Raw genomic sequence first — 25,215 nt, forward strand, 5'->3', positions numbered from 1 at the left:
AGGGTATAATAAGTTTGATCGGCCAAAAAATGTGCCTACCAGAAATATTGATTTTAGGCCCCATAAAATATATACCGATCGACTCAGAATCACCTCCTGAGTCGATCTAGCGCTTGGTGTCCGTCCGTCTGTCCATGTATTTGTTGTTCACAGGATTCCGGTCGCAATTATTAACCGATTTTGATGAAATTTGGTACAGGGAGTTTTTTGGGCACAAGGACCAACGCTATTGAATTTGGAAGAAATCGGATCAAATTTAGATATAGCTCCCATATATATGTATCGCCCGATTTCGACAAATGGGGTCACGTTGCGCTTTTTTTCCAACGGATCGTCACCAAATTTGGCAAAAGGTAATCTTTTCCATCGTCCTTCAAGTCTGCAAAATTTCATTCAAATCGGTTTAGATTTAGATATAGCTCTCATATATATGTATCGCCCGATTTTCCCAAATTTGGCCACAAAACCTTTATTTGTCAACCGATCTTACTCAAAGTTGGCTAAATATAATCTTTTATAGCACTAACTATATGTGCAAAAAATATTCGAAATCGGTTCAGATTTAGCTATAGCTCCCATATATATGTACCGCCCGATTTTTCTAAATTTGGCCATAAAACCCTTATTTATCAACCGATCTTACCCAAATTTGGCTAAATGTAGTCTTCTATAGCACTAACTGTATGTGCAAAAAATCATTGAAATCGGTTCAGATTTAGATATAGCTCCCATATATATGTATAGCCCGATTTTCCCAAATTTGGCCACAGAACCCTTATTTATTAACCGATCTTACTAAAAGTTGGCTAGATCCAGTCCTCTATAGTACTAACTATATGTGCAAAATTTCATCGAAATCGGTTCAGATGTAGATATAGCTCCCATATATGTATCACCCGATTTTGAAAAATTCGCCCCTAATAACCTTATGTTTGACCATACAGGCCTCATTTCTTAACTGATCTTACTCAAATCTTGCACAAGGTAACCTTTTGTGGTATTAATCAAACCCGCAAAATATTATGCAAATTGGTTCAGATTTAGATATAGCTTCCATATATATGCATCGCTCGATTTTCACAAATTTGGCCATAGTACTCTTATTTATTAACCAATGTTACTCAAATTTCAAATTTTGATATACTAGCCGATCGTACTTATACATACTTGTAGCTCTTACATAAGAATATTGCTCGATTTTTACAAATTTGTATTTATTACCCACACTAAATTAACGATTTTCTCTTTTTTAATAATGGGCTCAATATTAGTGGCATACTAACTCCGTAGGCGCACAGCCAGCGTTGCTAGAAGTAGGGGAAATTCCCTATAAGTAGGGTTTTTCTAATATATAGCGTCTTGTAGAGACGTAGGGCCACAATGTCGGATATTTTCACTCAACACAATTTGTAATAATTTTTTACATTTTGGTGGCTCTAGAGGAGGAAATTATAAGCCGGCAAGGCTACAGGAATAAAGTTTACAATGTGTGGTAAACTTTATTCCTGTAGAAAATTTTGTCAACATTTTATTTCTATAGAATTTTTTTCAAAATATTATTTCTATAAAAAATTTTCTAAAAATTTTATTTCTGTGGAATTTTTATAAAAAATTATTGTCAAAATTTTATATCTATAGAAAAATTTCTCACAAAAATTTGTTTATAAAAACTTTTTCCAAAATTTTATTTTTATAGAGATTTAACAAAAAAGATTACTAATTTGGGTAGAATTCTACCAACTGTGGCAACCGTGGTAGTAATACAAATTTATATTCTATGTTATATACGTTGCATATTCATGTTTTAAGATAATAAAGTACTTAGAACCATTTTTGTTTTGTAAAATTTTTTAAATTTAACGAAAAATATAGTAGGGAAAATTGTTTGGGAATGTATGGGAAAGTAGGGAACTTTTTTTGTATTTGTAGGGTAAACCGAACAGTTTCCTTGGCAACATTGACTATGAGCTATAGTCAGATTGACACAAAGCACCCATAGACATGTACCCCTTAATTTTCTTAAATATGCAACTGCGGTTTATCTCCCAGACCTATATATTACCCCACAAATGCTTATGATTACTAATTCTGTAATGGTGGTTTAGGGTATGATATAGTCGGCCCAGCCCGACTTTCTACTTTACTTACTTGTTTTTAATTTCAAAGTGATTTCAGCGCAATGTAAAATGGCTCCTTTTTATAGTCAATGCAGATTCGCAGTCAGTCAGTGACAAGAGAGAAGTTCATCACAATGTGGTATCGCAATGATCTGAACAATCTAAGTGAGCCTGATATTCCGGTCTGCAACTAACTAACCTCTGCAACTAACTAACCTTGGCACCACGGGAGCCCACCTCAGTAATGCTGGTGACATTTCTGAGGATTTCAAAGCTTCTCTAAGTGGTTTCACTGCAATGTGGAACGCCGTTCGGACTAGGCTATAAAAAGGAGGTCCCTTGTCATTGAGCCTAACTTGGAATCGGGCAGCAGTCAGTGACAAGAGAGAAGTTCATCACTGTGGTATCGCAATGACCTGAACAATCTAAGTGAGCCTAATACATCGGGCTGCAACCTAACCTAACCTTGACACTAAAAAATACCAAAGTGTCGATTATCTTGAGACGGCATCTCACCGGGAATATGCTAAAATACGCAGACCCACTTTCGTGCCGCGAGTGCTGCTTTGTTTGTTGTTTGTGCGATATAATTCGTTTGGTACGTATTATAGCCTTCCAAGAAATCTAAACAGATTCTAATTGTGTCGTTTCATATCAGTAGCCCTGTATGGTATTAAGTCAGTTGGGAGCTATAAAACCTAGCATACTATTGTTGTGCATTTTTTATTGTAACGTTTTTCGTTTTGCTATTAACTTTTTGGTACAGATTCTATCTATGTGATCTATCATCACCAAATAATTGTATGCTTCCGCCGCCCCTCAAATAAGATACTAATTGAAATCTGTTTATCAAACGAAGCAATTGCATTTAATTACAGTCAGTTTTAATTACCATAAACTTCTCACCATCGTTGTGGCATGGCTTGTACACAGTATTTAATTGATGACACCACGCAAAGAATTCGAAGCATTAGTATTCAATTAAATTGGAATGACAATAATGGTCACGTACAACACCATAACTATAATTTGTGAATTTTTTCATAGAATAGAAATTACTAAACAAAATGTGGGTGGAAAGGAATTTTAATAATATGCACTTATGTTGAAAAATTTTTCGAAATGTATTTTTACATGCTACTGAAAGAGGAAATACAATTTTAAGGCAAATAAAACTCATGCGAAAATTTTAGATATTCGATTTTATCAATTCTGCCTAAAAAATATTCTTCTATATCCGAAAAATGATAAAATCTGATTATATATAAAGACAATGGAATTAGATCTGATAAGATTTCAATATTGGACTTGATCTGATGTCTATAGCATTGTATATATAAGATAAGCTACATTAGATATGGTGTTCGATTTTAGATTTGATGTTAGATCTCTCCATTTAAGGGAGTATCTGATTAAAGAGACCAATTATGTGAACTAATCATATCTACCCACAAAAAAAAATTGGAAGTTGTTCCAAAACGTTTCTTTTAAAGTGCATCCCGGAATCCTCCTCCAATTTTTTCCACTTCCGATGCAGGCCTTTTGTACAAGTCCACAAACATTTTTTTAAAGCGTATCCCGGAATCCCCTATCGATTTTTTCCACTTTCGATGCAATCCTTTTGGACAAGTCTAACAAAGTACGGAATTAGGTCGTTCTAAGTGAAAATTAAAGTTTTGAACAATTAAATTTCGCACAAAAACAAAAAAATAGAAAAATCAACAAAAACAAGTATATTCGTCCGTAAGTTCGGGCAGGCCGAATCTTATGTACCCTCCACCATGGATTGCGTAGAAACATCTACGAAAGACTGTCATCCACAATCGAAATACTTGGGTTATGGTATCTTAAAACTTCTTAACATCGTTTTCTAAATTGTGAATTAGTCCATACGTGGTATATATTAGACAAAAAAGGTGTGTATGTAAGTCTACAAATAATTACGAATCGATATGGACTTTTGCACGGTACGTAGAGAACCAGAATTGAAATATGGGGGTCACTTATATGTGGGATATATACAATTATGAACTTGATATGGACCAATTTTTTGTGATTGGGGATCGATTTATTTGAGGGCTATATATAACTATAGACCGATATGGACCTAATTAGGCATGGTTGTTAACGGCCATATACTAGCACAATGTGGCTCCAAAACAAAATCTGTGATTGGAAATCGATTTATTTGAGGGCTATATATAACTATAGACCGATATGGACCTAATTAGGCATGGTTGTTAACGGCCATATACTAGCACAATGTGGCTCCAAAACAAAATCTGGGGATCGGTTTATATGGGGGCTATATATGATTGCGGACTGATATGGACCACTTTTGGCATGGTTGTTAAATATCATATACTACCACCACGTTCCAAATGTCAACCAGATCGGATGAATTTTGCTTCTCCGAAAAGCAACGGGGGTCAAATCTGGGGATCGGTTTATATGGGGGGCTATGTATAATTATGGACTGATATGAATCAATTCGTGCATGATTGTTGGATACCATATACTAACATCACGTACAAAATTTCAAACAAATCTGATGAATTTTTCTCTTCTAAGGGCCTCCAGAGGTCAAATCTGGGGATCGGTTTACATGGGGCTATATATAATTATGGACCGATTTCGACCACTTATTGCATTGTTTCTTGAGGCCATATATTAACACCACGTACCAAATTTCAACTGAATCAGATTAATTTTGGTCTTCCAAGAGGCTCCGTAGGTCAAATCTCCGGTTTATATGGGGGCTATATATAATTATGGACCGATGTGGACTAATTTTTGCATGGTCATTAGAGACCATATACTAACATCATGTACCAAATTTCAGCCGGATCGGATGCAATTTGTTTCTCTTAGAGGCTCTGCAAGCCAAATCGGGGGATCGGTTTATATGGGGGCTATATATAATTATGCACCGATACGGACCAATTTTTGCATGGTCATTAGAGACTATATACTAACATCATGTACCAAGTTTCAGCCGGATCGGATGAAATTTGTTTCTCGTAGAGGCTCTGCAAGCCAAATCGGGGTATCGGTTTTTATGGGGGCTATATATAATTATGGACCGATGTAGACCAATTTTTGCATGGTTGTTAGAGACCATATACTAACACCATGTACCAAATTTCAGCCGGATCGGATGAAATTTGCGTCTCTTAGAGGCCTCGCAAGCCAATTTTGGGGGTCCGTTTATATGGGGGCTATACGTAAAAGTGGACCGATATGGCCCATTTGCAGTACCGTCCGACCTATATCAATGAGCAATATTTCGATGTGTTACAAACGGAATGATCCCCATCCTATGGTGGAGGGTATAAAAAGATAAAATCGCTCAATTAGTGTTGGTAATAAATCCAAATTTGTACAAATCGAGCAATATTCGTATGTAAAAGCTACAAGTACGTATAAATATGATCTAGCCGATCATATTTGAAATTTGAGTAACATTGGTTAATAAATAAGAGTATTATGGCCAAATTTGGGAAAATCGAGCGATGCATATATATGGGAGCTATATGTAAATCTGAACCAAATTGCATAATATTTTGCGGGTTTGATTAGTACCACAAAAAGTTACCTTGTGCAAAATTTGAGTAAGATCAGTTAAGAAATGAGGTCTCTATGGTCAAACATAAAGTTATTAGGGGCAAAATTTTCAAAATCGGGCGATACATATATGGGAGCTATATGTTATCTACATCTGAACCGATTTCGAGGAAATTTTGTACATACTGTTAGTACTATAGAGGACTGGATCTAGCCAACTTTGAGTAAGATCGGTTGATAAATAAGGGGTTTATGGCCAAATTTAGAAAAATCGGACGGTACATATATATGGGAGCTATTGCTAAATCTGAACCGATTTCGATGATTTTTTGCACATATAGTTAGTGCTATAGAAGATTATATTTAGCCAACTTTGAGTAAGATCGGTTGATAAATAAGGGTTTTATGACCTAATTTGGCAAAATCGGGCGATACATTTATATGGGAGCTATATTTAAATTTCATCCGATTTCTACCAAATTCAATAGCGTTCGTCCTTGTGTCCAACAAACTCCCTGTACCAAATTTCATCAAAATCCGTTAATAATTGCGACCGGAATCCTGTGAACAACAAATACATTGTCAGACGGACGGACGGACTCCAAGCGCTAGATCGACTCAGGAGGTGATTCTGAGTCGATCGGTATATATTTTATGGGGTCTACAATCAATATGTCTGGTAGGCACAGATCAAACTTATAAAAATAAGAAAAAAGTAAAAAAAAACAAGTATATACAGCAGTAAGTTCGACCGGGCCGAATCTTAAATACCCACCACCACGAATCACATATTACAGTTTCCCTTGAAATTTCAGGGGGGAGATATTCTCCAAAGCAGAACAGTTCAAGCAGTACACTTCCCGAAGATAAATGTAAGGATTTTACCTATGAATACTAGGTTAGGTTAGGTTAAATGAATACTATATCAGATTCTGGATTTATAAGAAGAATTTTCGTTTGAGTTTTAAAGGAATCATTAACATCTCTTGTAAGTGTGCTAGAAAATGATGAAATAACGTCTTGATTTGAAATCTAAAATCTGTAGATTTTCACCCCCCCCCCCCATTATTTAAGTGATTACAAGAAGTAAAATCTGGAAATTTTACATTCCGTTTCCAGCAATTTTCAGGGAAGCTTTCCCAACTGGACCGATAAAAACTGAATCCGATACACGTTTTTTTTTCGAGTCTAAAATTACTGTATACTTATTATTTCAGGCAAATCGGATAAAAACTACGGTTTTTATTTTTAAATCTGGAGATCGGTCTATATGGGATCTATATCACAACATGGACCTCTCTATTTCCAATTTCAGCAAATTGGATAAAATCTACTTTATGGTCCTAAAATACCTCTAGATTTTCAATTTGAGGCAAAGTGGATAAAATCGGAAGATCGGTCTATATGGGGGCTATACCAAAACATGAACCTTTACTCATCAATGTTTAATGCAGTTAAGGTGCTCCTTTTGCGCTGAAAATACTCGTTGACTGATTGTAGATATCCGAAATTGTTTATTTTCTGAGGACCGATATTTTAGTCAAACAACATTGTCTTTACAAGCAAGTAAAAAAAGATTTGAGACAATATCACAACGCTTCTAATAAATTCGGGTTTATTTGCGCTCAAAGAAATGACTTTACAACTAAGTGGAATGTCGTTTGACTAAAATCTCTTCATTTAATTAGTGAAACTGTGTTGTAAGTACCCTACGGTAAATGGATCAACCCCAGGACCGGTACAGGGTTAGTCGCTGGTGTGTATGGACCAGTCAGAGTTCTGGTCCAAGCGTATGGAATGGACAGGTGACTTTAACATGGGTTTGTCATTGGCTGAGAAAATTTACACTTTAGGACACGACTTGGACTCATCCCAAAGGACACGTCCTGGAACAACTTACACTAAAAAAAAAGTGAACTCACTATTTCACTAAAGCCAATTTAACTATTTTTTAGTTCATGAAATTATTATATTTGGAGAAAGTTTCATTTACTGTAATAATTTTTTGCGTACCTTAGTTAAATGAACTAAAAGACGGGAAAAAATTATACACAAATGAAGTAAAAAGTTTTACTAAATTCGTACTTCTCACAAAATAGTTCATTATTTCTTTAAATTTGTAAATTTTACTACAACAGCGTCAATCATGAACTTCGTATGTCACTAAAGACATTCTTGCAATTTTGAACTCCAATTTTTTCCTTCAAACTACAAAATTTTTTTAAAAAGTGAAAAAAATTATTTATGTCTAATAAATTTTCTTGTATTTTTCGAAAAATATTTACTTACTTTTGTGATATCGGCGTGATGCCAGCGCTTGTAATACTGTTTAGTTAAAAATTTCTAAAACTATTCAAAATTTTCTAAAATTAATCAAAAGTTTTCTTTCTGGTGGGTGCACTTTTTTTTTTCAGTGTAGTAGGACTACCCCATAGACAACTGCTATTGAAAAAGTCTGGGACAAATGTTTAGGACCCTATTTCCGTTCGTATCGCACCAAAAAGGAATATGTTGAACAATAAATAATTCTGATAGTTGTATTGTAGTAAAAGTGTGAATTCAAAAAGATTTTTAATATCAAGTGAGTATAAAAATCAATAAATTATATGACAATTAAAAATGTTGATAAACTGGAGCACTAGTACCAGTCCTGTAATGGGTTCATTAGTGGCAATTTGCACTAATTTTCCGTAGGGTAGTCATTTGTTTCTCACCTGCAGTATATCTCTGCAAAAAGTTCCTCTTTTGGAAGAAATATGTGAAATATAGAAAGAAATTTCATTGAAATATGGAAAACCGGTTAACCGATGGTCACAACCAGGTTTTCGCGGAAAAGGCAAATTTTTTCGTTATCCGGTCCATCCTATTTCCCTGTTCATAGTCTTCATGAGCATCGGTATACCCTAATATACATCCCATATAGGTGTGCTTTCCATCATCCGAGTTTTATTTTAATCAAATGTCCTTAGTTATCCTTTAATTAATACACTTTCTAGAGATTAGAACTTGCTAACTTACCTTAATTTTCTAACACGCATCACAGAAATAATAACAAGTAGATTTCCAAATATGGCGGCAATAATGATTATCAACATGACGGAAGCTTTTGCTATCAAACCCAAATCATCTAACCAGCTGCTCTCATCATCGGCGCCACCACCTGCGTCATCGAAATATGAAGAATTCATCGAAGAGGTTAGAGCGGTGGCGGCAGTGGATGAGACTAAATTGTGTAAATATTGAGCGGCAGTTGTGGTGGCATTTACAGATGCTATTTCATCCAATTGTTGTTGTTGTTGGGCCACCACCGATGAACCGTCCACCAATGACATGGAATGCAAAGCATCCATATCATATGATAGGAACGAAGAAAGCGCTGGAGCAGGTGGTGGTGGTGCGTAATGTTGCTGATGCACTGAAGAATGATGATGCGTTAAAGACGATGAAGAAGAAGAACTGTGAGGCATGGCATAGGGATCGGAGGTGGCTGCAGCAGCAGCTACACTAATGCTATTCGCTGTATGCCAAAAGGCAGCTGCAAGAGCGGCGCCTAAGGTTGTTGTACTAATTGCAGTTGTTGTAGATTTATAAGATGATGATGCTGATGATGGGGAGGAGGAGGCCGCCAGTAATGTAGAAGAAGATGAGGGTAGACAACAAGGGCTAGACGACAATGTTTGTGATTCGTTTGTTTCTGCATCACTTGCCCACGATGATGATGATGCTGATGATGATGATGATAGTCTAGAGTCTTTGGTTTTAGTATACGGCCTTCTATGCCGTCGCCGTATTCGATGTAAAACATTTTCCTTAAATGTTCTACTTAGATTGGTGGGGGTATAGAGATTGGCAGCATTTGCACTGGATGCACTACTAACACTTGAGTCATTGGCGCCCGTGCCTGTACTCTCCTCTTGCCATAGTGGCCTTGACTTTGACATCACAACATCATTCACATGTGCTGTCCTAGTTAGTGCTGATGCAGTCTTGTTAAGTGATGCTGGCGCTGACGCTGCTTGGCTGGTTATGGATGCACTCGAAGTTTTTGGTATTTTAGACATTACAAAGAATTTTCTATTATGGATGACTTGAACTTATGTTTTTTTTTATAATGGCAATTTTTGTTTTAAGAAATTAATAAATATATAATTTTTCTAAGTGATTTTATTTTTTTGGTTTGGAGTATGGGGATTTTCTTATTGACTATTTTTTGTGTATTTTTTTTATAAATATTATTGCTGTTTAATTATTCTTATAAGCATTTATATTTTTTTTTTTGTAAATTTTTTATTCACATTTTTTTTTTGTAACACTTTCACTTTTGTTTTTTTTTTTTTTTTTGCAATGAAATGTGGGGATTTCACTAAGAATTATTATTCGTTAAGCCCTATGATGACACGTTGTTGTTTGAATATTCGTTATTTTTTTTCTTCACAATATTGGAAATTGATTTTGAACACACGCGCGCGTTGCTCTTTTTTATGTTCTACGACGACTGAGGACTCGATTTCAAAATATTTTTATTCAAAGTCTAAATTTTCCAAAAAAAAAACCCATGGTGATCATCATGAAAAATACAACAATAAATGTTCACCGCCAGAAGTCGAAACACGAAAAAAAAATCTCTTGAAAATTTCTGTTTTTTTTTCTATCAATTTTCGTTGCTTGCTTTAGGTTGTCAGTTTGGATGACCAAGAAATGTCTCTCTTAAGATTGTTTTTTTTTTTCGATTTTATTTGTTTTGCATATATTTGTAATAATTTTTTAAATTTTTTTTATTTTTGTTTTATTTGAAAATTGTGATTATTTTTTCGTATTAGCTGCGGGGTGATCGGTGGCGTTTATTTTATTATAATGTCTTCGGTTTTTTTTACAATTGTCATTGCCAATGATAATTGGAGAATTTTCCCTCATTTTTATGATGGTCGAGGTCGCGGTCACATCTCGACTCGACATCCCGTAATAGCTGGCGTAGGTGATAGTGGGCACTCGTCGCTTGTAGTATGAGCAAAAAAAAAATAAACCCAAGGAAATTCTTCTGTTCACTCTGATAATCGTTGTGTTTTTCGTATTAATTTAATGAGTGTGTCTTTGGTATTTGCGTTTTTGTTGTTGTTGTTTTTCTTTCTTATTTCTCTCACCACAGTTGTTTCGTTAGTTGTCATTAAATTTAATTTTGTTTCTGTTGTGGTTTTTTTCTTTTCTTGTCTATCGTTTGATGCCTTTGGTAAAATTGTATTTTTATGTCTGTCTGTTTGTTTTTTGGTTTTTTATTTTAGATTTTGTATAAATAAATTTTAGTTCTTTTCCTTAATTCTTGTTGCCGTTGTTGTTGTAGTTGTTGGTGTCGTTGGTGTTGGCGTTGATGAGGCTGTTTCTGGTTCTGTTGCTGCGAATGATTGTACTTGCTTTGGTTTTTATCATTTTCCGTTGTTTTTGCCATTCTGCGCTGTACTGAGAAAAAAAAAACACAGAAAAAAAAACAAAAATAAATTACTTTTTCTTTATTTTAAATTGATATTGTAATTAATTTTTTTGGGCATCTATGCCGGTATACAGGGTGTTTTCATGATATTGAAAATATTACTAAAAAATCGGAGTACACACAATAGAAAATCGAGAGTTCGATATTTTACACACACCCAGAAAAAAGTGACCTCTTCTTTAAGTTAAAATGAACTTATTGTGAAGAAAATTGAACTTCGTATAGCGCCAAAGACATTTTTATTTGTTTGAACGATATGATTTTCGTAGAAATTAGGTAGAATGCATTCCATATATTAGTTAACATTTTCCTATATTTATGTACCACTATACTACATAATGAAAAAATTTAACTGAATTGAATTCATATATGGAATGATTTTATTGAACTTTTTTCATTCATTTGGATAAATCTTACATATTTGTGGTAAACCTTTTACTTCAAAATTAGAACTGCTTTTCTTCGTTTTTAAATAGAATTTTATTTATTTATATAGGCAATTTTTTCTTCAATAAAAGACATGTTTTATTAATATATTAAATATATTTATTTAGAATCAACAGCATGGACTGGCCTTGAAATATTAAAACACATTTTTTCTTCTTCTAGTACCTTTCACTTTGAATAAGTTGCTGCCTAGAAATTTTGTCCACCTTTTACAATTTCAATACCTACAAATATAAACAAAAAATTCTAAACCAATTTTTTCACAAAAGGTTAGTGTTACTGAATATTACCTGATAATCGAAGATTCCAATATGAAGTCGAATGGAGAGGTTGTTATTCTGCTGGTGTTTTCTTTTTTTATAAACCAATTTCCAACAAACGAAAATTTTTCTCACTAATTTAAAATAACAAATATTTTATATATTATATTTGTTTTTTTATTATATTAATTTACTATATTATTTTAAACAATCTCTTAGTATACCATAACAACGCGATTCCAACTAAAAAAACAACCCACGCGCAAACACATCGATTACATCGATGACAGGTATCGATTACAGGTAGATAAAAGAAATGTTGGAAATTTTCCTATATTCTAATAAGTGTGCTTCCTTAAGTTTTGAAAGGATTGAATACTTCGTAGTAGGAATATAAATAAATAAAATAAATAAATAAATTTATCATTATATAAGAAACTTTACTAAATTTGAGGAAACTTGGTTTTAGTTCGGGTTTTGTTTATTTTTACGAATGCTTTGTTATCAGTGAATAAAATTTTATTGTTCAGTAGTAAATTCTTATACCCAGTGAAGAAAACAGTATTAGTAAAATTACATGCCTTATTCTAGTTAATGAACTATTCCTAACTGCTTTCAGTTTAGGATTTTTTTACTGAAACAAGTAAATTTTATTATTTGACACAAAAATTTAACTGAATGGAAATAAAATGGCTAAACTAAATTGATGAACATTTTTTCCTTTAGTTTCGAAGACACTTCTTTCTGGGTGCAGGGCATAGCAATCTTAAACTCCCTCAATTTAGGTGGAGGGTGTAATTCACATGGCAAAGCAATTATATAAGCACTAGCCGTTACTTCATATTAACATCAGAACCTTCCCCCACTTCCTTTGTAAATTGCACACTGCAAAAAAAAAAGCATGCCCGGTTCCAAAGATTTTGTCTTTACTTTAAAAATTTTGGTATTGATTCCGAGCCAAAGAAGCGCAGAATACATGTAAGGATATTTTTAGGACACACATTTAAAAGAGAATAAATTTGGGGTTTGTGTACATGCAAATTTTAATTTTTCGGGTTTTTAGATATTTTTCTTCATATGCTATCAAAATCCTTTAAAAACGAGTTAACGACAACTTTATTCTCAAAAATTAAGACTCGACTTCCAGTAGAAATTGTTCTATGTTTAAAGTAATAAGTATATATGGCCGTAAGTTCGGCCAGGCCGAATCTTATGTACCCTCCACCATGGATTGCGTAGAAACTTGTACGAACCACATCCCCAATCGAATTACTTGGGTTGTGGTATCTTAAATCGTTTTCTAAATTGTGAGTTAAATGGTGATACGGTCAAAATTTGGTCAATATAAACTTGACGTATTTCTTTTAATTTTGCATTTAAAAAAACCTGAACACCCCTCATTTTGAAGGTGTGTGTGTAGAATTTTGCTCCTATTTTTATTTTGGAATTCACTCTTCAGCGTATCAAAATTTTGCTCGCGCATCGCGAAAATCCGAGCTACTCGCACGCAAAGCTGGCAAAATCGCTAAAAGTTGCCAAATCAACCGTTACAAATGTAATTAAAGTGTTTGGGGAACGTTTGTCGACAGCCAGGAAGTCTAGATCGGGGGGAAATCGAAAACCGGAAGCCGCTGAGACGACAAAGAGAGTTGCCGGTAGTTTCAAGCGAAACCCTAACCTCTCCGAGATGCCGCAAATAAGCTGGGTGTATCGTCTACAACCGTGCATCGAGCCAAGCACATAAAACTGTCAAAGTTCGCAAAAACATATCTGGTTTGGCAAGCCATCTGTACCTGTGGAAGAGTGCTTATGTGAAAGAGTGCTTGAATAAACGTCTGCTGCCTTTCCTGAAGAAACACGGTTGTTCCGTACTGTTTTGGCCGGATTTGGCATCTTGCCATTACGGTAAAAAGGCCATGGAGTGGAACGCCGCCAACAACGTGCAGGTGGTTCCCAAGGACAAGAACCCTCCCAACACGCCAGAGCTACGCCCAATTGAGAAATACTGGGCTATTGTCAAGCGGGACCTAAAGAAGACCAAAAAAACTGCTAAGGACGAGCAGCAGTTCAAGGCAAACTGGCTTTCTGCGGCGAAGAAGGTGGACAAGGTGGCTGTACAAAATCTGATGGCAGGTGTCAAGCGTGAGGCCCGGCAATTCGGATTTGGAAAAGCGAAAGCCCAACTGAATATTTTTCCTGAATTTTATACTAATTGAACTTGAAAAAGAAATTTAATTTGATTTTTTAAATAAACGATTTCACCGATTTACACGCGTTTTCCCTTGACCAAATTTTGACCGTATCACCCTTTAATCCATACGTGGTATATAAAGGGTGATTTGTTAAGAGCTTGATAACTTTAAAAAAAAAAAAAACGCATAAAATTTGCAAAATCTCATCGGTTCTTTATTTGAAACGTTAGATTGGTCCATGACATTTACTTTTTGAAGATAATTTCATTTAAATGTTGACCGCGGCTGCGTCTTAGGTGGTCCATTCGGAAAGTCCAATTTTGGGCAACTTTTTCGAGCATTTCGGCCGGAATAGCCCGAATTTCTTCGGAAATGTTGTCTTCCAAAGCTGGAATAGTTGCTGACTTATTTCTGTAGACTTTAGACTTGACGTAGCCCCACAAAAAATAGTCTAAAGGCGTCAAATCGCATGATCTTGGTGGCCAACTTACCGGTCCATTTCTTGAGATGAATTGTTCTCCGAAGTTTTCCCTCAAAATGGCCATAGAATCGCGAGCTGTGTGGCATGTAGCGCCATCTTGTTGAAACCACATGTCAACCAAGTTCAGTTCTTCCATTTTTGGCAACAAAAAGTTTGTTAGCATCGAACGATAGCGATCGCCATTCACCGTAACGTTGCGTCCAACAGCATCTTTGAAAAAATACGGTCCAATGATTCCACCAGCGTACAAACCACACCAAACAGTGCATTTTTCGGGATGCATGGGCAGTTCTTGAACGGCTTCTGGTTGCTCTTCACTCCAAATGCGGCAATTTTGCTTATTTACGTAGCCATTCAACCAGAAATGAGCCTCATCGCTGAACAAAATTTGTCGATAAACACATTTCGAACCGAACACTGATTTTGGTAATAAAATTCAATGATTTGCAAGCGTTGCTCGTTAGTAAGTCTATTCATGATGAAATGTCAAAGCATACTGAGCATCTTTCTCTTTGACACCATGTCTGAAATCCCACGTGATCTGTCAAATACTAATGCATGAAAATCCTAACCTCAAAAGAATCACCCTTTATTAGACAAAAAAGGTATGTGTATATAAGACTACAAATAATTACGAATCGATAAGGACTTTTGCACGGTACGTAGAGAGCCAGAAATATGGGGGTCGCTTATATGGGGGATATGTACAATTATGAACTTGATATGGACCAATTCTTGTGTGATTGGGGATCGATTTATCTGAGGGCTATATATAACTATAGACCGATATGGACCTAGTTAGGCATGGTTGTTAATGGCTATTTACTAGGACAATGTACCAAATTTCAACCGACTCGGATAAAATTTGCTCCTCCAAGGGGCTCCGGAAGTCAAATCTTGGGATCAGTTTATATGGGGGCTATATATAATTATGAACCGATATGGACCAATTTTTGCATGGGTGGTTGAGGCCACATATTAACACCACGCACTAAATATCAACTGAATCAGATGAATTCTGGTCTTCCAAGAGGCTTCGGAGGTCAAATCTGGTGATCGGTTTATATGGGGGCTATATATAATTATGCACCGATGTGGACCAATTTTTGCATGGTAATTTTTGCATATACTAACACCATGTACCAAATTTCAGCCGGATCGGGTGAAATTTTTTTCTCTTAGAGGCTCCGCAAGCAAAATCGGGGGATCGGTTTATATGGGGGCTATATATAATTATTGAACGTAGTTGTTACAGACCATATACTAACACCATGTACCAATTTACAGCTGGATCGGATGAAATTTGCTTCTCTTAGAGGGTCTGCAAGCCGATATGGCCCATTTACAATACCATCCGACCTACATCAATAACAACTACTTGTGCCAAGTTTCAAGTCGATAGCTTGTTTCGTTGGGAAGTTAGGGTGAGAGACGGACGGACATGCTCAGATCGACTCAGAATTTCACCACGACACAGAATATATATGTAATTTATTGGGGTCTTAGAGCAATATTTCGATGTGTTACAAATGGAATGACAAAGTTAATATACCCCCATCTTATGGTGGAGGGTATAAAAACATCTTTAAAATAAAGTGTTGAAAAAAGTGCCCCATATTTAAACGATTTTTTGCTTTGTAGACAAAATGCAAAAAGACAACAAATTTAAGGACAATTTCATTAAATTTAAAGAATTTTTCTGAATTATTAAAGTCAAGTTGACTTTAGCCCAAAAATTTTTCTTTCATGTTATGATACCTTCACTTAATTATAAGGACATTACGACTTCATTGAAAAGTTTATCGACTTTTGGACAAGGAAAAACATTTTATATTAGAGAAATGCGTATTCTATGCTAAGCAAATTTTGCATTCGTTTTAAAGACATGAAATCTTTGACCGCAGGACAATATTTTTTTCAGTGCAAGTAACTCGGAGATGTTTAGTTTTTTCACCGAGAGAGGTGACCTCCCCCTTCGTCGACGAAAACTAAAGTAGCGAATTTTTGTTCAGATATCACCTTTACCCATCTTCCCTTTTCAAAAAGTCACACAAGACGAAGGCCCCCGTCCATATATTAACAATTCACATACCACATACGAGGGTTGCCTTTTATTTGGTCAGATTTGGTAACATTATTGTTGCAATCTGCCAGCTAACACCTCTATCAAAAAAATTCAAAGATTTTGACCTTCCTTTAAGGATTGATTCCGAGCCAGAGTTGCGGCTTCTTTAAAATAAAGAAATTTTTTGCCGATCTATCTGGCTTTAAATCTAGGACCAATAAAATTAAAATTAGGATACAGATCTTATTTATTAAATTTTCATTCTATTTTCGCGGTTTATTAATAAAGGTGTTCACGTACAAACAAATCCAAATCATAACGGATACTTCAAAGTAAAAATGTTTCTTAATTCCAAAAAAAAAAAAAAACTTTAACCAAAGACGCTAAATCCTCCAAAATAAGTCAGCCTATATTTGAAGCGTTTTTATTTTAATTCTAAAGTTTCAATATTTCAGTTAATTTGAGAACAATTTCGTTAAATTAAAAATGTGTTTCTTTACTTTAAGGAAAATTAGCCCTAATTCAAAGACATGCGACTTTAACGAAGGGACGCAAATTTACAAAATTTGTATCCTAAATGTAATGAAAACAGTTCTTGAAGCAAAGATTACAAAATTTATTTTAATTGAAATTTCATTATTTTAAAGGAATTTGTCTTTAATATTTCGTAAATTTAGTTTCCTAAAATTTAGGTTGCGTAATCTTTAATATCACGTAAATAATTTTTTCAGTGTAAAGCTTAACATTTTGATTTTAGTTTACTCAGAACGTTTTGACATACGATCGCTATTTGTGTTGTTTATCGCATCTTAAAAGCTTCATCTCGCCCCATAAAATGGAATTAAATCGTGAATATTTTCGTGCGATTATTTTTTACATCTTTCGAGGATAAACTAAACCATTCACTTAGGCACTTGCGGGACCAGCATACATTCAATATTGCATGCGAATACACGCAGAGAAGGAATGGTATCACAATGGACTGAATAGTCTAAGTGAGCCTGATACATCGGGCTGCCACATAACCTAACCTAACCTAACCTACACTGAAAAAAATATTGTCGTGAGGTCAAAGATTTCATGTCTTTAAAATACGAATACAAATTTTGCTTAGCATAGAAGACGCATTTCTCTAAAATAAAGTTATTTTCCTTGTCCAAAAGTCGATAAACTTTTCAATGAAGTCGTATTGTCCTTATAATTAAGTGATTTGACTTAAAAATGGGTATCTTAACATGAAAGAAAAAATTTATAGGCTAAGGTCAACTTGACTTTAATAATTCAGAAAAATTCTTTAAATTTAATGAAATTGTCTTTAAATTTGTTGTCTTTTTGCATCTTGGCTACAAAGCAAAAAATCGTTCAAATATAGGACATGTTTTTCAAAACTTTATTTTAAAGAAGTTTTTTACTTCAAACATAGCATAATTTCTACTGAAAGTCGAGTCTAAATTTGGAAAATAAAGTCGCCGTTAACTCGTTTTTAAAGGACTTTGATAGCATATGAAGAAAAAAAGCTGAGAAAGCGAAAAATTAAAATTTGCTTCCTAGAAGCAAGTACACAAAACCTAAATTTAAAAGTGAATTGTGTCTTAAAAGTATCCTTACTTGTATTCTCCGCTTCTTTGGCTCGGAATCAATACCAAATTTTTTAAAGTAAAGACAAAATCTTTGGAACCGAGTATGCTTTTTTTTCAGTGTACGGGGGCTATATCAAAAACTGTACCGATACACAATATATTCGGCACACCTCTCTATGGTCCTAGATTTCCAATTTCAGGCAAATTGGGTAAAAATTACGGATTCTAGAAGTCCAAGAAGTAAAATCGGGAGATCGGTCTATATGGTGGCTATATCAAAACATGGACCGGTACTCACCATTTTCAGCACACGTCTTCTTCATGGTTCTAGAATACCTCTAGATTTCAAATTTCAGGCAAATTGGATAAAAACTACGGATTCTAGACCCCCAGGAAGTAAAATCGGTAGATCGCTCTATATGGGGGCTATATCGAAACATGGTCCGATAATCACCATTTTCGACACACGTCTTTATGGTTCTAGAATACCTCTAGATTTCCGATGTGAGGCAAATTGGGTAAAATTTACAGATTCTAGAAGACCAAGAAGTAAAATCGGTAGATCGGTCTATATGGTGGCTATATCAAAACATGGACCGGTACTCACCATTTTCGGCGCACGTCTTTAGAGTCCTAAAGTACCTCTAGATTTAAAATTTCAGGTAAATTGGATTAAAACTACGGATTCTAGAAGCCCACGAAATAAAATCGGGAGATCGGTCTATATGGTGGCTATATCAAAACATGGACCGGTACTCACCATTTTCGGCACACGTCTTTAGGGTTCGATTCCTGCTTCGACCGAACACCAAAAAAAATTTTTCAGCGGTGGATTATCCCACCTCAGTAATTCTGTTGACATTTCTGAGGGTTTTAAAGCTTCTCTAAGTGGTTTCACTGCAATGTGGAACGCCGTTCGGACTCGGCTATCAAAAGGAGGTCCCTTGTCATTGAGCTTAACATGGAATCGGGCAGCACTCAGTTATAAGAGAGAAGTGTGGTATCACAATGGACCGAATAGTCTTAGCGAATCTGATACATCGGGCTGCCACCTAACCTAACATAACCTATGGGGGCTATACCAAACCATGGACCGATAGGCACCATTTTCGGTACACGTTTTGATGGTCCTAAAATACCTCTAGATTTCCAATTTCAGCCAAATTGGATAAAAACAACAGTTTTTATAAGCCCAAGATCCCACAATCGGGAGGTCGGTTTATATGGGAAATATATCACAACTTGGACCGATATAGCCCATCTTCGAACTTGACCTGCCTGCAAACGAAAAAGACGAATTTGTGCAAAATTTCAGTACGATAGCGCCATTATTGAAGGCTGTAGCGTGATTACAACATACGAACAGACAGACGGACATGCTTATATCGTCTTAGAATTTCTCCCTGATCAAGAATATATATACTTTGTATAGTCGGAAATCGATATTTCCATGTGTTACAAACTGAATGACAAACTTATTATACCCTCCACCATAGGATGGGGGGTATATTAACTTTGTCATTCCGTTTGTAACACATCGAAATTCTAAGACCCCATAAAGTATATATATTCTGGGTCGTGGTGAAATTCTGAGTCGATCTGAGCATGTCCGTCCGTCCGTCTGTTGCAATCACGCTAACTTCCAAACGAAACAAGCTATCGACTTGAGACTTGGCACAAGTAGTTATTATTGATGTAGGTCGGATGGTATTGCAAATGGATCATATCGGTCCACTTTTACGTATAGCCCCCATAAAAACGTACCCCCAAATTTGGCTTGCGAGGCCTATAAGAGAAGCAAATTTCATCCGATCCGGCTGAAATTTGGTACATGATGTGAGTATATGGTCTCTCACAACCATGCAAAAATTGGTTCACATTGGTCAATAATTATATATAGCTCCCATATAAACCGATCCCCCGATTTGGCTTGTGAGGCCTCTAAGAGAATCAAATTTCATCCGATCCGGCTGAAATTTGATACATTGTGTTAGTATATGGTCTCTAACAACCATGCAAAAATTGGTCCGCATCGGTCGATAATTATATATAGCCCCCATATAAACCGATCACCAGATTTGACCTCCGGAGCCTCTTGGAAGACCAAAATTCATCTGATTCAGTTGAAATTTGGTACGTGGTGTTAATATATGGCCTCAAACTCACATGCAAAAATTGGTCGTTATCGGTCCATAATTATATATAGGTCCCATATAAACCTATCCCCAGATTTGACCTCCAGAGCCCCTTGGAAGAGCAAAATTCTTCCCATTCGGTTGAAATTTGGTACGTGATGTTAATATATGGTATTCAACAACCATGCAGGAATTGATTCCTATCAGTCCATAATTATATATAGCTCCCATATAAACCGATCCCCTGATTTGACCTCCGGCGCTTTTTTGGAGAAGCAAAATTCATCCGATCTGCTTGAAATTTGGTACGTGGTGGAAGTATATGATATTTAACAACCATGCCAAAAGTGGTCCATATCAGTCCATAATCATACATAGCCTCATATAAACCGATCCCGAGATTTGGTTTTGGAGCCTCTTGGAGGAGCATATTTCATCCGAGTGAGTTTAAATTTGGTACATTGTGGTAGTATATGGTCGTTAACAACCATGCTTAACTAGGTCCATATCGGTCTATAGTTATATATGGCCCTCAGATAAATCGATCCCCAATCACACAAAAATTGTTCCATATCAAATTCATAATTGTATATAGCCCCCATATAAGCGACCCCCATATTTCAATTCTGGCTCTCTACGTACCGTGCAAAAAGTCCATATCACATACCTTTGTTGTCTAATATATACCACGTATGGACTAACTCACAATTTAGAAAACGATTTAAGATACCACAACCCAAGTAATTCGATTCTGGATGACAGTCTTTCGTAGAAGTTTCTACGCTATCCATGGTGGAGGGTACATAAGATTCGGCCTGGCCGAACTTACGGCCTATATACTTGTTATATTTATGGTGGTGGGTAAAGAAATCGGTCAAATTTATTCCTGTTGAGGAACGTAAATCTTGCAGTTAATAACGTGTCATTTAATAATATATGTTATTTTTACACCCTATACCTTTTGTCGATAGTGTTACGTTTATATTAATTCCCATTTAAATATCAATTTGAAAAAAAACAAAGAATTTTCACAACACCAAGTTCTATTATTTTATAGGATAAAAGCACATTTGAGAATCATACGTTGAATATAAAACAACTGCTACAAAAGTGAAAGCGTATTTCAATATTTTTAAATTGTAATAAATCTCTGCGAACATATTTATTAATGGTACAACAATTTTATCATTATAATGACATTTTTAAAATTTATCGTTTCATTTTTTGTTTTGCTTAAAAGATCATCCTGTGCATAATGTAACACCCTGTATGCAAACAAAAAGAGAAGTTTTTGCAGTCTTCATTTTTTGATTTATTTCCAACAGATGCTGTTTTTGTTTTAGGTGATTTCCTGAGTACAACGAACGATGAGACCGACCCCCTCCCCCATTCAATGGATGTCTGTCCGAGAGTAAGTTGGGTTTCCCATAGTGTTTATGTTTATTTAGTCTCTTTGGTCTTTCCTCAATTGTGTCATTTGCACTTTGAATATTTTCAAAGAGATTGTGTGTGTGTTGTTTTTTCCATTGAAGGTGCCCAGCGGGAAATGGAAGCGACGTGGAATCGATGATGGAAGTGCTGTCCGGGTAGCTATAAGGCCTGGGCGCTGCATTCCGTGTTCATTTCAAAATAACATTGGATTGGATTGGAGACCAAGGCCTTGCCTCTCGCTTCTATTCGTATGCCTTCTAGAGGTGGTGTCGTCGATGCCATGTTATCAGGCCTTCATACTAAGTACAAAAATCATGCCTTCCAAAGAAGGCCCTCAAACAGGCCTGGTCAGGAAGGCGTAAAAGAAAGCGTGTAAAAATAAATATTTTGAAGGCAAGGTTGTCTATGAACTGAACATTTGCCCTCATACCTTTTACGTTAGAATTTAATTTGACTTACTTTTCCTATACAGTTTATCTTCTTCTTTTGATTTTAATTTACCTCAAGTGTATTTTTATTTTTCTGCTCCGTCGGGATTTGAACCGGGGTCCTCGTTATTGGTAGTCCTACACTCATCCACTGGCCTACGACATATTTATGTGATGTGGGCACCAAAAGGTGAACTTAAGCTACACGTGAGGTCATTCCGCGTTCCCTTCTGTTGGAAGTGAACGTATAATGGGTATCGGATCTTTTATATGTTACAGAGAATGACTTCTAGAAGGCCAAAGTTAGGAGTAACTAGACATAAGCAAATTAATAGCTTGGCAGCCAACAAAGAATGAGTATGGGATCATTGGTGGGTTCGAACAGATTCTACCATAGGCAAAGTTATAGATTTTTGTTATTATTAATTTAATTATTAATTATTTAGAAAGATTTATGTTTATTTATTTAACCGCACTATAAAAATAAGTAAATACGACCGGAATGTCAGGCAGGCCGAGTCTTATGGACCATCCACCATGTATTACGAAGAAAGTTCTACTAAAGACAATGTATCTTAAAACCTCTTAACATTGCCTTAATGTACATGGAGGTAGATTACATACCTATATAAGCTAAATCAGTTCTTGATCGGTTAACATAAAAATTTACAATTTCGATTGGATCGTATGAAATATGCCCCTGCAGAAGCGCAGGAAACCAAATATGGAAATTGCTTAGGCAGATAGCCTCTAGTTGCTAGTGCCCGTATAAATAAGTTTATTGTAATTTGTAATTATAATAAATTAAATAATAAATAAATAATGGAAATTGCTTTTTATGGAGGCTACATATATCTTTGGAACGATATGGGCCACTTTTGCATCGTTGTTAGAGGCCAGTTACTAACACCACGTACCACATTTCAACTGGATCGAATGAATTTTTCATCTCCAGAAAGCGCAGGAAATAAAATCGGGGGATCGGTTAGGACTAATTTTTGTCTGGTTGTTACAGGCCACGGATGTGATAAAATTGTCTCCTCCAAGAGGATCGTGGGCTACACCTAAATGGTCCGATATAGCTCATTTGCAATACCATCCGACCTACATAAATAGTAGCTACTTGTACAAAGTATCCCGTCGCACAGTGGGGTATTTGACCCCCAAACTGGTATTAATTCAAGGGAACAACCGATTTACATGAAATTTGGCAAAACTTTTGCTCTTGTTAATAGTAGTATCTCTGTCAATTTTCAAAGAGATCGTGTCAGGTATATATATAGCGCCCGTATATTTAATCGTCCGATTTGAGTTTATATCCCATATTACTCAGCCAATTTTTTGAAATTTTGAACAAAAATTTTTTTGAGTGGCAAGCACTTTTACTATGTTCATTTCAAACCTGATCGGAGTTATATATACCTACCCATATGTACAGGGTGGCTGATATGTAATGCAACAAGTGCTATACTTTTTATTTTTTTTTTTTTTTTAATTTAATTTTTCAAAAACAAGGGAGAACAAACTATAGTGACCATGTAGAGATAAAACTGCACATATACAAACAAACAATAATTGAAAAAGTTCATAATCTTAAACTAAAATCTATTTTATTTAAATTTAGTACACGAATCTTTGAAATGATCGTGCCTATATCAAAGTTATAGGACCTTAAAGTAAGGCCGATTTCACTTAATATAAAGAAGAAAAAAAATGATTTAAGTGAATAATCTTTTAATTAACTGTGATATTGAACCCTTGTATTAAAGATAAAAAAAAAAACTTCAAAATAGGCTAATACTTATTTGGAGAATTTTGCATTTTTGGTTAAACATTTATTTGAAAATCCGAAAACATTTGTTGCATTAAAATGTATTTTTTATTCGAAATTTATTTATAGCTGTATACCTGTGTTGATATATCGCAAAACGTGAACGAAAATTCAATAAATGAGACCTGTATCCTAGCTTTAAATTCACAGAGCCTAGATCTAGAGCTAGTTAGCTTCCAAAAAAGTGACTTTATATTAAAAAGAAAACAATATTTCAGATTCAATAACGAAATCCTTAAGGAAAGTTCAAAAGATTTGAAGTCAAATAAATTATTCTGTGTGTATGCTCTCACAACAACATTACAAAACTGTATTATAACAACAACAAATAATATATGTTAGAAGACAAATAGAAAAATATCACGATCAAAACAAACGTATAAAGTAAAACCAATGGGGAATATGTGGGTAAATTGATCTACAACTAACTATATGTCCAACTTAATCCCAAAAATAAGTAAATTTTAAGACATCGTCAGAAATGCTGTTTCGAATACAAAACTTCACTTTTCTGATTTTTTTGTTCCTATGGTGGAGGGTTAAAAAATATATTTTCTATTTTAAATACATTGGAAGGCGGGGAGGGATACTAATTTCCAAATTTCTGGCAAATGGATGAGAATAGCACATTACATGCTCTAGAACTAAAATCAACAACTATATCTAAATATAAATCATCTTGCGAAATAACAGCAAATTCTAATTTTGAGGCAAATCGGATTAAAACCGTGTCCTGTTAAAAATGTTGATACAAATGTTTATTTGATGATTATATAAAAAAAACTGAATTTTCATTCTTATAACAACAATGTAGGTCCTTCTTTTTCCAATTCCCAAAGAAGGCACAGAATAATGTTTGCGGGCATTTTTTAGAAAGGAAGTGCAAGGCATTTAAGCATGCATGATAGGAGAAGGCATATGGGAAGGTGTTAAGGATCCCAAAATTATGGGTTAAGAAGGCATGATTTTTGCGGTACTTCGCAATTTTCCCGCTGGGTGGTTTGTTAGTCCACTGGTATAGGTAATTGGTAGTATAGTTGTTTCCTCTTTTATTTGTATTCTGTTAGAAATTTTCAGTTGGTGAGTACATTAAGATGAGAATAACTAAGTACTCAACACACAGAGTGCCATAAAAGAAAATTAAATGAAGAAATGAAATAATCGTACTTGCTCAACATATTGTAATAGACAAAAGTGAT

General features: G+C 35.2%; 1 protein-coding gene across 1 annotated transcript in view; it reads right to left on the bottom strand.

Annotated features, from left to right (window-relative positions):
* Octbeta2R (Octopamine beta2 receptor) overlaps positions 1–25,215 on the bottom strand; it is a 673,234-nt gene that overhangs the window by 127,878 nt on the left and 520,141 nt on the right. Inside the window, 1 exon segment of the mRNA XM_075292797.1 lies at positions 8,700–11,135. Within this exon segment, the coding sequence (XP_075148912.1) occupies positions 8,700–9,742 (1,043 nt within the window). The 5' untranslated portion in view covers positions 9,743–11,135.

Source organism: Haematobia irritans, chromosome 1, assembly GCF_050003625.1.
Source record: "Haematobia irritans isolate KBUSLIRL chromosome 1, ASM5000362v1, whole genome shotgun sequence".
Taxonomy (NCBI): domain Eukaryota; kingdom Metazoa; phylum Arthropoda; class Insecta; order Diptera; family Muscidae; genus Haematobia; species Haematobia irritans.